The 17,005-nt window shown below is 36.5% G+C and overlaps 1 protein-coding gene across 1 annotated transcript in view; it reads right to left on the bottom strand.

Annotated features, from left to right (window-relative positions):
* Nucleotides 1–1,462: 1,462 nt before the first annotated feature.
* The window catches only part of LOC134531156 (dehydrogenase/reductase SDR family member 4), a 31,575-nt gene continuing 16,032 nt past the window's right edge, over nt 1,463–17,005 (bottom strand). The window contains exons 4-6 of the mRNA XM_063366777.1: nt 12,719–12,853; nt 12,491–12,546; nt 1,463–3,383 (exon numbers count right to left, since the gene is read on the bottom strand). Coding sequence (XP_063222847.1) covers nt 3,269–3,383; nt 12,491–12,546; nt 12,719–12,853 — 306 coding nt within the window. The 3' untranslated portion in view covers nt 1,463–3,268. The remainder of the gene's footprint in view (nt 3,384–12,490; nt 12,547–12,718; nt 12,854–17,005) is intronic.

Raw genomic sequence — 17,005 nt, 5'->3', positions numbered from 1 at the left:
TTAGTAACAGGTCACGAAAAAATTTATACGCAATGTTCGATGTATTAACTGCTTTTTTTTATTCATGTAAAAATTCCAATATCTTTCGCACAAGTAGAATAAATATTAATTAAATGTTTATTTTTAAAAAATAAAGATAAAACACGGAGCCATCGCCCGACCACTGCCTGCTCGGCCCGGTGCCCGAACAATGACAGTTCGGCACGGTGCTCAGACAATGACTGACTTTACAGCCTTCCTTCCCTTGTGCGGGCCGTGTCCTGGGCTCGCTGATGTAATTCACAGCCAATCACGGCGCATAGCAACAGAAACTTCAACGAAATGCTTACTTCTGTTACCACGACGCAGCAATTTTCTCTCTCTCTCACACTCCCGTGACCGTGACTCACACGCCTAGCGTGTGAAAAAAAGGCCTTGGTCGTGAAAATAACCAAGGAGAATCAGGTCAGCATGCCTTCCCACACAAAGAAGCCAGCAAAAAAAAAAAAAAATTATTACTTCAAAAATAAACTAAAATGCATTTTAAAATTAAAAACAATAAACCCGGTGAAATTTCGTTCACAAACACTTCTCAAAGGAAAAACTTTATTTCTAAACTGAAATATGACAACAATTTATACAAATTATTATTACTGGAATGCATGAGGAAGGCTGTAATCTGGGTTGTTACAACGAAATTAACAATCAATTATGAAGTCACACTCGTGCGAGAGGTCGATCTTCCAAAGTTAACAGAAAATAAATCGCATGTGTGACGTAAAGACTTGAATGATACGAAGCTTCGTTTAATGTGAATAGTTCATATTGTTTCGAAGTGTTATCGACTATTAAAAAAACTTCGAATTTGATTCTACTATCGAAGCTTCGCACATGCCTATTACACATCCATATAAACAGAATATCTACTGGGTTATGCAAGCCACAAATAGTCAAGAATTTTTGATGTTTTAAAATATGCTCTTGAATGAAACTTTCTGAACAGGTCATCTTCGTTAAGTTAGCAAATAATTGACAAGTTGATGTGATGTTTTAATAACAGTGTAGTTTGTATCCTACACCACATTTTACAATAGACTTGTGTAAAACAAGCCAATTATATTTTTTTTTTGTTACAAGAAAAAATCTGGGTATAACATACCTGCGACAATAAAATTAATATTTTTTCAGGTTTGTAAAAAAAAATTTCTGACCACAGATACATTTAATTAAGTCGCCAATAGCTATAAAAAATTCAAATTCAAAATAGTAACTCGTACACATACCACACTTCAATGTTGCAACAGGCAACTAGAAATTATTTTCTCGCACTATTGTCAATAGCGCTGAAGACAATGCGAGTGGTTGAAGTGCTGATAAAGGTATAGAATGGGAGGAAAACATTTTGTAACACTTAGATAAAGTTTGGAAAGTGGGAAGAAAGGATGTGTACATGGATCTGGTATAAATCAAAATAAGTGTCCTATAATTTTAATTTTTTATTAACCTTGTCATTAATAATATTACCTGACTATCTAAATTCCCTAACTTTTTCCCCGTTGCTGAAAATCCCCGACATTTCCAGGTTTTCCTTGTTAGCAACCCTATAAAATACAAAATCAGTGGCAAATATTTGCTACGGTGAATCAATTTATGTGTAGTTAGGTAAAGACAAGAACATGTCAAAAAAGAAGGCACTAATTTTTATGTCTGCAACCCAGGAGACAAACATTCTGATCTGTGCGGGCCAGGAGGCTTGCGAGCTGTCACCACTCGGTAAGCAGAGTGAAAGGAGAAGAGAATACAAATCAGAATGGCACGACACTTTCCCTTCGTGTACTATACCCATTCAAAACAAGTTTATTATTAGTGTGAAACGGCAATGAAGCCTAGAACAATGGTAGTAAATGAACAAAATAATCACACTCAGAATGGTGTGAAATAAACTATAATGTAAGAGTAAGAATTAAATTGGGTTATTAAAGAACATAAAGGTTAAAGAAATGGTTTTCTTTCAAGGCAATTGGTACACATTTATGAGTTCTATTGTGGTAGAGAAATAATTTTGATTTATTTCAGACCAATAATCCACCATTATTAAAATCGACAGTATTCAATACTCAAGTCATTAATTATTTATTTTTCCACAATAGAAGCAGTTTTCATCTTGCATTAACCATAATGAGTTTTACAGAAAAAATAAGTAGTGTGATCATTGGTTTAAAACAGTCAGACACTAATAAAGAATTTAAGCCTGTAAGTTAACAAAGAGGAAGCTGCGAAAAACAAAGAACTGTGTGACAACAAACATGATGTTAGTAGAATTTATTCAAACTTACCAAAAGAGGCAGTTTTCTTTGTTGACAGACTTGTTATACTAAAAACATGTGGCAGCATTATTACGATGTATGATGTTTTTGGAACAGCTGATGTGTAACCAAGCCATGCCGAGTCAGCCGTACATTGCTCTACTTACTGTTTACCGTGTTTTATTGCCCAAAAACTTAGTTCCCCGTATGAAACCATGTTTTATTGAAGTTTAAATACATTGTTCATCTAAATATTACCATTTACTTATTTAATTAACAGAAATAACAAGTTTCCAATGTGTAAATATTCTCTTTCAAACACTTTTTCAAACATTATAATTTCTATCTGTTCTGCCGTTGCTGTGAAGCATGTATGAAAATGAAGACCAGCGCTTGTTGGCATCATACATGTTTGGTTATGTTGATGCCTGTACAGAGTGCGGCGCACGTAGTCTAAAATTGATAGCTCGCCGATTGCAAGCAGAGTAAACTACATTTTATAGACCGCACTCTTTCGTGGTGTGTATTAAGAAAATGGATAGTTATGGGTACACTATGTTAGTTCCAACTCACATTTGAGTCATTATCAGTGAAGTTGTTACAAAATATGTATTTGAGGAATTACTAATCAGTTTTAATTGTTTGGCGCGCTTTTGCGCACTCAGCATTTTAACTAAATGTAATTTCCATGCAACAGTTTTGTTGTTATAAAAAAATTAAACTCAACAATAATGGATTTCTCGCATAAAAGTCATACCCCTACTTTTCAAACTTGATTTTAGCATAACTGTGCGACAATTATGCAATAAAACACGGTAGTTCTATCCATCCATTACGAGAAAATCATGCCCATAGAATGTTGGGAAGTACCTCGCAAGACTTCTGGCCCGCACTATGCTGTGTAAAACTGGCTTCAAGCTGTGAGTAATTCTAGTCACACAACGAGCATCTCTCGAGGCGTCCCCGAAGCCAGTCCCAGTGGCTCACAGGCGGGACTGCATGCCTCCCGCAGCCACTACCGTCTCTCCCGTGATGTACGACGCATCGTCGCTGCACAGGAACGACACCAAGCCTGCAATCTCGCGCGGCTCTGCCAACCTGCATCACCATTACACCTGTGTAGCAGCACTTCACTCTTGGATGTGCACTTCAAACAAGGACACTTATAAGCTAAACTTTACATGGGTTATGAAGTCATTCAACTGAAGGGGGGGAAAAATTATTTTTTAAATATAACATACATCAACAAAAAACAATGTAATGATTCTATCGAATGGAAAAAGTTTAATTGATGTTAGACTTCAAAGTTAAACCTTACGAGATAAAGCCCAATAGCACAATGACAAGATAATTTGATGTGGGCATCTCGAGTTTGGTCTTTGTAAAACATTTCAGGCAATTGCTGGGATGGTTATTACTAAAGACTGTGGCTAATTTCTTTGTCACTCCCTCATTTATTTCTTTTGTGTTGCTACAGATGGGTCCACCATTTTTGTCCCACATTTCCGTTCAATTTTCATGCAATTCTCCTACCAAATGAGGTATGCTGAGAGCTAAGATATTTACACATCAAAAAGAGGATAAAATAATCCTGGCATCAATTAACAATGCAGTATCTTCTGTATTTACCTATTTTATGGTTTTTCATAAATTGAGTTTCTCCTATTTTGTGTGTAAATCATGTCAAAGTACGGCCGTATTTAAAAAATTTTTTGAATCTGCATTTGTTACTGTGAATAAAAAATTTGTGAAGGAAAAAAAAAGCATAAATGAGGACACCATGAGACAAACTTCTCTTATTTTACCTTCCATGCAGAGGGTGAGGTAGTAAACAACAGAGGTAAAAAGTGATATACAGTAAAACCTTTTTGTTGCGACCCTATTTATTGCGACCACCTCTCTATTACAACCCATTTCGAGGAACCATGAAAAAATTTGCCGAAAATAAGTTTCTTGTGGTGAGTAGCGTGTTACTGCGTTTCTCTTGCCCAATGCTGTACTGCCGTAAACAGCGCATATCTAAAAATAGATACCACTTCCTGTCGACAGCTGTCAGCGCTTAACAACCCCCATTCCACATCCCTTTGCCGGCAGGGTGCAGATAAAGGTTTTTGTGGCAATGTGTTTACGTTTAGCTTTTTGCGAGTGTCTAGTGTGGTACGCAGTTAAGGCAAAACTACCTGCTGGATTTCTCTTGATTTTGATTACTATTGGTTGATAATGTTTGCTTAGTTTTTGAAGTCCTATTTGGCATATTTTCTGGCTTTAATTTGTGAACTATTGTTGATGACTAATTCAGGTTTTTTTTTTTTTTTTTCCCGATTATGTGTATTATGACTTAATAAATAAAATACCATTAAATATTAATTACTATTAATACAACGCAGGACAAACCCTCCGGCCGCAGCGTGTGAATGTGGTAGTCGGCTCACCCTCTCCCCGTACCGTGCGCTGCGGCCGATCTCGGATGCTGCTTGCTCTTGTTAACAATCACGTTATCTGCTTCATTTTAACGAGGAGAGTAAAAATATATTAAAACTGTCAGAAAATTGATAAAAGCTTTATGTATCCGCAAAACAGGGCACAACACTGGCCCGCCAGTTGTTTTCATTCAAAACGTGGCTAAAGAACTTGCATGGATCAGGCTGAAAACATCCGGCAATACGTGTAGGTTATAAGGAATCTTGTTATGAATTGAGATGTTATGTTTTTCGAGTAGATATACACAGCAACCGACTGGATGCTCGCCCGTCTCAACTTGTTTTAACTGCCGCAGGGATGTTTATTCTGACAGCTCAAACCATTATCTTTTCCCGTGGGTTGACAGAAAAAGGTCACTTCACCCAGCATAAAAAAAAAGGCTACGCCACTTATTTCCCACGCAGGAACACACTGGCTGCCGTCTGACTCCCCCGCATTTATCTTACTTCTAACATTCCACGTCTCACCTCTCGCACGAGCAATAACGCAGCGACCACGCATTGGGCCGTTTTATGCTTTGCTTGGTGACAGCAGGGGGTCCAACTTGATTTTATTCGGTATATTCCTTTTCATAGGACCCTTGCTATTAAAATACATTTGTATTTAAGTTTGAAAGCTTGTAAATTCCTTGCCAGAAATGTCTGAACTCAAACTTGGTGTGAAAAGTGACATATTTTGACATACTTTTTTTTGGGCGTGTTTTTGGGGGGGGAGGAGTCCGAAAATATTTACAACTATCCTACCCCTCCCTCGCCACTTTAGTACCCCATTCATAATAGCCCAATTTTACAGGAGAAGGGAGGGTGAAATGAGCATTTTCTCACTGAAGGTTTTTCAAAGGAAGCGAAGTTGGGGTGTTATAATGGAGGACACTAGATGGTTTGTGTGTCTGGGAGGGATGAGCTAGCCTTGAAGAATGTCAACGAGGAGGAAGGGGTGAGCTTATGTGTCATGAAGCTGCTGCCGCCAGCCAGCCGGGCGAACTTAGTGTGCGCCCACCCGCGTTGCAGAATCTACAGCTGCCATATTTTTAAAGGAAATGTCCCATTATTTTTTTGTATTCTTACATGAACATTATTGGAAGTATTAAAGCCGACACAAAAATACGCTGTGTGTTAAAATTAACAGATTTTAATGATCTTTCATTTCGTTTTTAATATTTTTCTGATTTTCACATTTTGGTCAAAATGTCCAATTTTTTGACGGTTCCCGAGAATGTATTTGTAAAATCACGCTTCGTTAAATCCGGGGTTCATGACATCGGGGTTCTAGTGTATTTAACTACGGCAAGCAGAAAATGTACATGTAAACTAACCAGTAAAAATAAACTGTCTTTTGACATATTTTCTTTAGAGGTGGCCTGTAGGGCAACTGTCTTGTCATTAAGGTTGAAGTGGGTTTAAAGCAAAGCCGTCTAGCATTGTGAGTGACAGCATCCTACCATTGTACGGCTGGTTTCTTAGCGAGTAGCGGTTTGGAAAGGGGGGGGGGGGGGGGTGATATCAACTGAAAATTTCGGAAAACATCTATTACGACCCCCCCCCCCCCCCCCTCTATAAAGACCCTATTCCTGGGAACCGTGAGGGGTCGTTTCAGAGAGGTTTGACTGTAAGTGACTCAGTTTGTAGACACACACATTGTTTTTCAACTGTTTACAACTTGCTAGACAAACAGATAATTCTTGATGGCTTTCAAAACTTCTGTAATTCACTGCCGCAAAAAATTGCTGCCTCATTGAAGGTTTCCAAAATTCTCGGCAGTGTGGCCACCTTGTACTAGGTACAATTTGGTTTTAACATTTTCATTAATGAAAAATACTTTATTTGTCAGTAAGCTTAATTTTAAATTTATAAGTTAAATACATATAGAATTCTGAAAAGTTAAAAGTTAATTGCTATCCAAGAAAAACATATTTGCCTAACGACGACATCTCTCATGTGAATCGGATTTATGGCAAAATCTACACATACAACAAAACGTCAAGTTCGTGACCTTTATTTTTAATGTAAGAACTATTATTTGTTGAACTTTGTGATCACCATGGTAACAAACATGGTGTACATGGTTGTGCAGTCCAGTGACAAAGAAGGGCGTAAAAGCCTTTGGTTCTTTGGAGGACATCTGGTTATTGAAACAAAACCATTTTCTTTTAAGTGTAAACATCTTAGCTCTCTGTTTATGGCATTTGTTAGGAGTATTATTTTATTTTGTGAAAATGGAAAGGAAGTCGATGAACAGAAATGTGTCACTAAGATGGCGGACCCACGTGACATACCAAACGTATTGGTATGGCAAATGAAACTTTATGATAGTGAAAATACCCTGGAATATATTTGGTAAACATAGTCAAAATAAAAATTCCAAGTTTTAAAATCCTTAAGGAAACTGGCATTACAATAATCAGGGTGGCCACTCTTCTGGGATAATAAAATTCCTGGTTTTTTCCAGGTTTTTTCAAGGGTGGTTTTTATCAATATTTGCATACAATTTGCATTTTTGTTACACAAAGCACACACAATATGATGTTTTATTGCCGTTAAACAATAGACAACTTAACTATAGGCTTAAAAATTAAATCAATGAACTTGCTTAAAACAAAACCTACCACCAACAAAAAATTTATAATCTCACGTCACAAAAATTACTTGACACCAAACGCACGTGTTTTGCCCCTCTTGCGTGGCTGGCTAATGCTGTTCTTCCCATCCATGCTACCGATATAGATTTTAACATTACAGAAATTGCAAATAGCGTTCGTCCCGCACTTTGGATCTTTCTCCACCCATTCAAACTCTTCCGTACATTTGTCATTGTATGTGGTGACCGAACTCGTTGACATTTTGATAGTCTGCGCCAATTACATGTTAGATTAAAAGATTCAAAACAACGTCCCGCACAACTAAACTTTTAAAAAAAACTCAAGAAAAGTATCCGTGATACCGTGACGCAACAACATGAGCGCAAAGTAAAAACAAATATACATACATAACTAGTGCTACCAACATGCCGTGCGAGAAATTACTACCATCCTACAACAACATTTTCAGCCAAAATGCTGTTGCTTTTGAATACAGAAACATAATAATTATGGAAGTCTGAATTGTTAACGGTTTCTTACGTACTACAAAAGTTTTTAAATGTAATATGAACAAATTAACTTTCACAAAATATAGCACACGAGCACACTGTCGTGCTTCGACGGGTGGTGAACGTGCTCATTTAACAGCCGTATGTTATTGTGATTGTTACTTCATAAAAAAAATTCCCGGTTCTAATAAAAATTCCTGGTTGATTCCAGGTATTCCTGGTTTTTTTAAGAAATCCTGGCTATTTCCCGTATTTCCCGATTTCCCGGTTGGCTGGCTACCCTGATAATTATTATAATAAATATTCTCCTTGTCAACTCCCATCAGGCTTGGTAGCACAGCGGTAAAGTGCACGGTTCTTAGCTCAAGAAACATCGTTCAAATTTTGTTACTGGAAAAACTTTTGTTTACATTTTTTTTATAACAGATTATTACTAGATTATAGAAATATTGCTTGAAGCAAATATAAATGATTACATTTTATTTGTTTATCTTATTGCTATAATGTTATTAAATACAGTAGAATACCGCTGATGCGACCCCTCACGGTTTCCAGAAAAACGGACTTATAAACGTAATGGTCGCAATAGAGAATTCGGGCCAATTTTACCCCCCCCCCCCCCCCTCCCTCCCCACAATTATAAAGTGAATTTGCGTCACGCGAGTTCAGCTATGCTAGCCGGCTGGTTGTTATTATCGTTCAAAACGTGGCGAAGGAACTTGTGTGGATCAGGTAGAAAACATTCGGCTATAAACGAAAGATATAAGAACAATGCTATCCTGAAATGCTGTGATATGTTTTTGGAGTAGATAATCACAGCGACAGACCGACAGGATGTGCTCCCGCCCTTGCCGTCAGCGATGTTTATTTTGACAGCTCAAGCAATTATCTTTTCCACGTCCCTTCACAGCGTAAAAAAAAAAAAAAGAAAAAAAAACAGGTGTGAACGGGTAAATGAGGGGAAGGAGAGCGGAACTGCTGGCTGCGCACGCATCTACTCGCCAGTCGCCACCGTCTGGCGGCGCGCGCGTGCGTATGTGCGTGCGTGCGAGTGTGTGTGTGTGTGCGAGGCTGGCAACCAGCAGCATCGTTAGGTAGCGAGAGTGTGACGGTAAATGTCGACCTTGAACTTGCACTTCCGCTTACTGCAGGGCTTGCTCTCTTTTATCTGTCTCCCCCTCCCACAAATATATTGGCTGGCAGGTCTCGCCCTCTTCACCTTCTTTATCTTATCTCTCACGCACACTTGAAGCACCTAATATGCAATTGCAAATTGCTGCCTTCCTTCTGTACTGCATTTATAATTTCTTCTCTCTTTTTAAGAATCGTGAAGAGAGTAGACTTCGGAATGCCATATTTCTGTGCTATCTTCGTCTTGGAAATTGTTGTCTTATCCACTTGCTGTATAATCTCATAATTTTTCATTAGCAACAAACTGGCTCTCTTTATACTCATTTTCACGAATCCACGAGTCCGTGTAAATTGAAAAACGAGTCACAATCGTCAAACGGGACCGGGACCGGGACCGGGACGGCAATAGACGCGCGCGTAAATGCTATCAGGTGATGCGCGCAGTTTACCGGTATTGGCTAGCTTGGACAGTCTAGAGGGGTGGTATCTATTTTTAGCCATCTTTTGTATGCCTGCCTGCTAACAGTACAGCGCTCGCCAAGATAAACGTGAACACATAGCACCCAACAAAGTAACAGACTTGTTTTTCAGCCGATTTTACTCAAATTTTCGACTTTATCTGCTCATATTTTTCACGGTTTCTCAAAAAACGGTCGTATAAACGGAATGGACGCATCAGAGGGGGGTCGCATCGGCGGGATTCTACTGTACATAGCTCAGTCCATAGGATTGATTATTTCATACTAGGTAGGCCTATAACCTTAAATTTTAATTAAAATTAAATTGATTACTTTTATTAGAAAACCATGTCAGTGAATTTCCAAAGTTTTAAAAAAATTAAAATTTTTGATAATACAACTAACCTTTAATACTTTATGTTGTAATTATCTAACATGTACAGAAACTTTATAGTATTACTGTTTGGTGAATTTTAACAAGATGGGCAGTATTGTACTAACATTCCAGGTCCAAAGCCAGGGTTTAGTATTTTTTCACTTTTGTTTCGCTTCTATCTAAACCATTTCATTACGTAATGGGAAAATATAGTAATTACAATTACAGTAAAACTTGTTTAACATGTATCCGCACAACACGACATCCCTTCCAATAAACTGTATCTTGTCGTTTTCTCCTTAAGTTTTTTTTCTCACCATGTAAGTTGTTGCCTATTACATGCTTTTCCAATATAAAATTATGTATTTTAAAATTGAAATCCATTATTCATTAGGTTATTACCACTTACTTGTATAGTTAACAGAAATACAATGTTATCCAATGTGTAAATTTTCTTTTAAAGATTTCAAACGTTATAACTTTTATCTGTTCAAAGTCACTGTGTAGCGCGTATTAATCGTATTAATGTAGCCAGCGCTACTTGGCATCTTTCATGTTTGGTTACATTGATGGCTGTATATAGTGCACACACAGTCGAATATTGATATTGATAGCTCGCCAACTGCATGCAACGAGCGAGTTCTGTCTCTTGCTGAGTAAACTACATTTGATAGCCTGCACTCTTTCGTGGTTAGTGTGTACTACAATGATAGTTATGTTATGGGTACACTACGTAAGTTCCAGCTTACGTACGGGTAACGATTTTTGTTTTTCTATTTTAAGTTGAACTAAACATGCTTTTGTTGCATGACTCATGACAAATTAATTTAAATTGTTTGGTGTGCTTTTGTATACGCTACTATTTAACTAAAGGTAATTTTCATGCAACATGTTTTTTTTTATGAAAAACTTAACCTTAACAAAAATGGTTTTCTCGCATAAATATTGACCCCTGCGTGTCAAACTTGATTTTAACATTAAATGTTTAATGATTATGCAATAAAACACAGTAATATTTTTTTAAGAGCTAATATTCTGCTTATCGATTTGAAGTAATGTGTTTAATTAAATGTTGTCTATGGTTATAATTCCTTTTGTTTAATTAGTATGAGGGCTACTTGCCCCACTTGTTCTAGCATGTTTCTGTTGTGTTCCTATGAGATCTTAGACCATTTCCAATCGGTTTCCAATCATAAACATGGTGTTCTATATATGTTTTAACAAATGTTTGAAGTTGTGTTTTGTGTGTGTTACCGAAGTGGTAGTATGTTATTCAGGTTTGTTCCCCTGTCTCTGCGGCCTTAAGCTGGAGTCCCAATGCCATGATGAACACAACACGACAATTCCGACAAACTGTCATACAGTGTTCCAGCATCACAGAATTAAAAGCATAAGGTCACAATACCACGACAAGATTAACCGGACGATTTCTGATTTGGCTGTCAGCAAATTGTTTCAAGCCAAGTACTTCCATAAAATGCATTATAGAATGCGCTAAAAACAATGTAGAACAGAAAAAGAACATGCTATCTCAGCCCATGCTTTTTCTTTTTAGGCTGATTTCTGTAGTCCTTCAATCCAATGTCAAACAGAATACCATGAGTCTGAACTTTAATAATTAAAAGTTATTCACGAACTTGTCCATTTTTATATTAAATCTTCACCAATCTACAATAACAACATTGACAATAAACACAATGTATCCATTTATATAAACATATATGAAGGCAATCTACAAATATTGAAAAGTAACCACATGTAAAATGAAATTTAATTTTTCAGAATTAAGATTTACCAAGTATAAGGTTAATATTTTAAGTTTAGTTCTGTAATGTTTCCTATCTGTTTCCGTTTTGCTTCCTGTCGGGCAGCACGACATGACAAAATTACAAATAGAATCTATTCCATTCAGGCTGTCGGGGTGAGCTCACGGCGACCTTGTATTTCACTGGCTGCTGAGCGTGTCGGGCCTGTTGTGGCATTGTGACTCCAGCTTTACATGACCTCACCCCTACAGGATTGCATGTGCAACCACTTGATGGCTGCAGACTGCCTGGCGGTCAGTGATCAGTGTCTGTGTACTCGCATACTTCTAGGGAAACAAATGTTGCCACTTTGAAAATAAATTTGTAGGTTCAATCTGATTGACACTTAAGTAATTATAAGACATGTAAAATAGATTTTACTTTATATTTTACAAGGATTAACAAATTTAATGAAAAAATTAATTATTCAACATGTTTATAACAAAATTTCAACAAATTCATGCACATATACCGACCGTAAATTACAAAGAAAAGCTATCAACTTAGTAGAGTGACACAAATTTGTGTGTTTGTTTTTGAGTGTAAAAATATAATATTATCAGATTATATCTTTTTAGCTGGCAAACACCATCTAGAGGCCCAAAATTATATCCAACCAAACAGCTCTCGTACACCACAAGAGCAAGTGACGTAGCGAGGTCCCTCACAAGTGCATAGCTGTGTCCTTGATCTCTGATGAACCCTCGGTGCACCTTTACCGTCAACATCATCCACCTTCCATCTACTTAAACAAAAATGTAATCATACGACAAATACAAAAATGTAACCCTTATATAAAATGAATGCTACAACCAAGAAACAAAATTGCTGTTTTCCTCACATATAACTGGACCACCCAGGACTCACCTTCCTAAAGGAACTTGTGAGAGGACAGCGGTTCTCGTACCCTCATCTTCGTGGATCTAAACACACACAATTTATTTAAACATACAGTCTATATTAACATTATACTATTCTACAGCTTTTAAATATTGTTGCTAACATAATTTAAATGTTTTATGGAATGTTGTACTTCAACTAAAATAACAGACTCAAAAGTAGAGAATTTTGTAACTGCGTACTCTACGTACTTACAGCGCTGGAAAACCTGGTTCTGACAATGCCCGGGGCCACACAGTTCACTCGTATGTTCTCCTTCGCGAGGTCTGCTGCAGCTGCTTTGGTGAGTCCCAGGAGCGCAGTCTTGCTGACAGAGTAGGTCCCCAGCAACTGCCACATACAGACACCGCAGGACTTGCAGGACTGCATCAGTGTTGTGTGTTCGTGACTCAATACTGTTTGACCTGGACACTAGAACTGTCCATTGTGATTCTCAAATCACACTGCAAGTAGGCGGCAGACATGAGTGTTGTCTGGTTTCCCGTCTGCGGGGCATGTCGTGGTGTTCTCAAACATTAACCACCAGCCACGGGCACTCTCTACAACCAGAGCGTCACTTTACAAGCTCCCCAGTTGCGAGGCTATGCCCATTAATGATAGTGACTGCAGTTTGACTATTTCAATATTGTGGCCAGTGATTGTAGCCTCGTGCACAGGAGCCAAACCGAAGTTGTCAACATGACAGACCCATGTATTACAGCATAATCCTACAAATATTCCAATTCGTGAACATCAGGGAACTCGCCAATTGTATTGATATGCCAAATGAAAATTTACAGCAAAAAAATTATTCTAATATTGTAACTTAAATAGTCATACCAAGGAGTGATCACAACTGAAAAATACAATAGAAATATCAAATATGTCATTACTATATTGATTACAGTCTCAATATAACTTATGCCGTGCTACTATAGCTCAGTGACAAAGCATGCCCATGCATATCAACAGCAATTCTTTATGGTTTGGTTGAAGTCCAGTCAATATAAAAACTTTTTTTTTTTTATTTAAATGAATATTGCAGTATACAAATTAAAATTCAAGCAAAAAGGTATTATTAGTTTTTTGTATATCTATTTTTTTTAATAACTTTTGATACAAAGCTCAGTCAGTTGGTTTAGTTATTTCATATTACTAAGCCTTTATTTGTTACTTATAGAAAAAATAAATATTACGAGCACAATGACCTTGAAAAAAATTAATTTTATATATATTTACACCTAAGTTTGTTATTAAATAAGTCTTCATACATTATACATGGGTAAATGAATTACAGTGTAAACTCTATATAGCGACACTTAACGGACTTAGCGTTTTTCGGCGTTATAGAGTGTGGTTATTAAATGGAAAGAAATAAAAGATATTGTTTTACTAGTCTATAATAATATGTATTTACTAATATAGTACACATTTTACACACGAACATTAATATTCATACAAATAACAACACTTATTGCATATAGTCTGTTATCTTCTTTTGATGTTTTTTGCTGCTCCATTAGTTTAATTGTATTTTACTGATACCTTGAGATACTGCTGGATCACTTTGATTATATAAAAAGTATTTTTCTAATAGTTTCGCTGCATCAAGTGCTTAATAAAACTTTTTCGTCAATACACAAAGATTTTCGTTTACTTGCCATGTTTACAGTTTGAAGGTCTGTAAGAAACTGTGAAAATGATAATGTGTAACAACTTGACCAAATTCTAGTGACCGAGGTAAACATGTGTAAGTTCATCATACAAAAACAAAAGACAAAATTTCTTAGAATCTCCGATACGTCAGTCGAAGTAAACACGTGCTAGATAATACAACAACAAAACAGCAAACTAAAGAATGTACACAGCTGCAGTTCTTATCAACTTCGGCAACTTAGAAAGTACTGCTTAATGATTTATAATGCCGTAATTTTGTTGTTAAATAGAGTGAGTGTGATGCTATATAGAGTGTATTATTGTATAGAAAACAAGGTAAACCAACCAAAGTCAAGCAATTTCAACGTTTTAAGGTGTTTGTCGTTAAAACGAGTGACGTTATAAAGAGTTTACACTGTATTTATAAGATCTGCACTCCTGTGAAATGGAAAAAGTGAGCTAGTTTTAAATCATTAAGAATTTTAGAATGATGGGCATTACTATTATGTTAAAATATGCTTGTTCCTTTGTCTGAAGTTAGTAATTAATATTTTATAATTTTTAAAACTAATTTAATAAGTAATTAATCAAAATCTAAAAACATTAAAACTGGTAAAATTTTGAACACTTAACGTTAAATGAGCACAATTATTGCTGCAATTGTCTCAATGAAGTGACTAATTCCATGTAATGTTATGGTTATATCATAAACACCTAAATTAAATAAACCCCAATAATCTTATATCCTTTTTAGTTAATGTTACTAGATTTAAAATAGCCTAACAGGAAAATTCAGTTTCACTGATTCAAAAATTGCAAAGAATATTTTTATATACCTACTATACTAAGACAACTTTGTTGCATTGTTTTGCAAGTGAAGTATAGAAGATAAAATAAGAAAAATCCAATCCCCAGGTTACATAATTTTAGATTCCACTGCTGAAATGTTAATTTATTTTCAGATTTGGGTTAAATTACAGCAATATGTTTATTTCTATGCATACAGTAGAATCAGTTTATTATGACTCCGCCTATATTGACGAACCGCCTATTATGACATAACACAACAAAATTTGGTTTTCATATAAAATTCTTTGTAAATAAGTCAGATATAATGACTTTGCTTACAGTGACATGTAGCTTATTGTGACCCATTTTTAAATACATTATGTCCGGTTATAATTACCGACATGATTCTTTACACCTTCGGCAATGTTCGTTAATTCCCAATGACATGGCATGTGGCTCTTTTTTGTCTTGAACCTCAATGAGTAATTGACACTTGAAGGTCACGCATTGTGTTTATGATATCCTGTGGAAAACATGTCATCTCAATGCCGTAAAGCATTTACGATTGAGGAGAAAGGAACAATTATATGCAGATTAGAAAATGGAGAATCAAACTCTTCTCTTGCTAAGGAATTTGGCGTGGATCATTCGACAATCTCAATGATTTTCAAAAACAAGAACCGGATTAAGCAATCATTCAATTCAAATGTTTTGAAACCGAAGAGGCTTCGAAAATCGCGACAAGAAAATGTTGATCAAGCATTAATTCAGTGGTTTAAAATCACGAGAAACAAGGGAATACCTGTCAGCGGTCCTATGCTACAGGAAAAGGCAAATATTTTTGCCACGCATTTTGGTATTCTCGACTTCAATTGTTCTGCAAGCTGGATCAGTCGTTTTAAAGTTCGACATAACATTGTGGCGGGAAAAATTGTCGGTGAATCTTCGTCTGTTGATCAAAATTCAACAACAAACTGGTTGACGTCTGTGTGGCCGAATCTACAAAGACAATTTTCTGATGATGAGATTTTTAATGCTGATGAAACTGGACTGTTTTACAAATTAATGCCGGACAAAACTTTGAAATTTAAAGGTGAGAATTGTAGTGGAGGCAAGTTGTCGAAAGACAGAATAACTGTCATGGTAGCAGCAAATATGAGTGGCACTGAGAAAAAGAAATTGCTCGTTATTGGAAAGTCACAAAAACCAAGATTTTTTAGCAGTGTGAAATCGTTACCTGTCGATTATGCTAACAATCGTAGAGCTTGGATGACGTCAGAGCTTTTTTTAAAAATAGGTTCGAAATTGGGATCCTGATTTGGTGAAGAAGAAGAAAAAGATTTTATTGCTGATTGATAATTGCCCAGCGCATCCAAAAGTTACTGATTTAAAGTCTATAACACTTGCTTTCCTTCCGCCGAATACAACATCAGTACTACAGCCAATGGATCAGGGAATAATACGATCACTCAAAACTAATTTTAGAAAAAACCTTAAGCTCAAAATGGTCAATTGTCTTGATGCTAATGAAAACCACTCTTCTACGAAAATAACGGTGCTAGATGCAATTCTGATGGTTAATGATACCTGGAATAAAATGTCACAAAGTACCATTCACAACTGTTTCAAACATGCTGAATTCATTGGAAACCATGACGGTTTACCTGTTCAAACAGCAAAACATGAATTTGATGAAAAATATGTCGTCCCTTTATCTTTGTGGTCACGAAACATAAATTCAGATTATTTAGCAGCACCAGAAATGTGGGACGATTATGTTGACATCAATAGTGCTCTTCTCACATCCGAAAAGAACCCACCGATGCAAATATCGTACAGAACATTAATGCCAGGGAACACCTCGAAAGTGATGGGGAAAGGGAAGAGGAAGTCGAGGAAGCACCATTACCTACCCCAAAAGAGGCATTAAAGGCTGCAGAATTAATATCACGATTTGTTCATAGCAATATTGAAAATTATAGTAATTTGGCCATGGCGATGTTCTATACACAATAGTATTAGAGACTGTTATTACAATAAAATGAAAAAAAACAAAAG

Source organism: Bacillus rossius, chromosome 3, assembly GCF_032445375.1.
Source record: "Bacillus rossius redtenbacheri isolate Brsri chromosome 3, Brsri_v3, whole genome shotgun sequence".
Classification (NCBI taxonomy): Eukaryota; Metazoa; Arthropoda; class Insecta; order Phasmatodea; family Bacillidae; genus Bacillus; species Bacillus rossius.
Note: the sequence above shows the minus strand (reverse complement) of the source record. Positions and strands in the feature narration are given on the sequence as shown.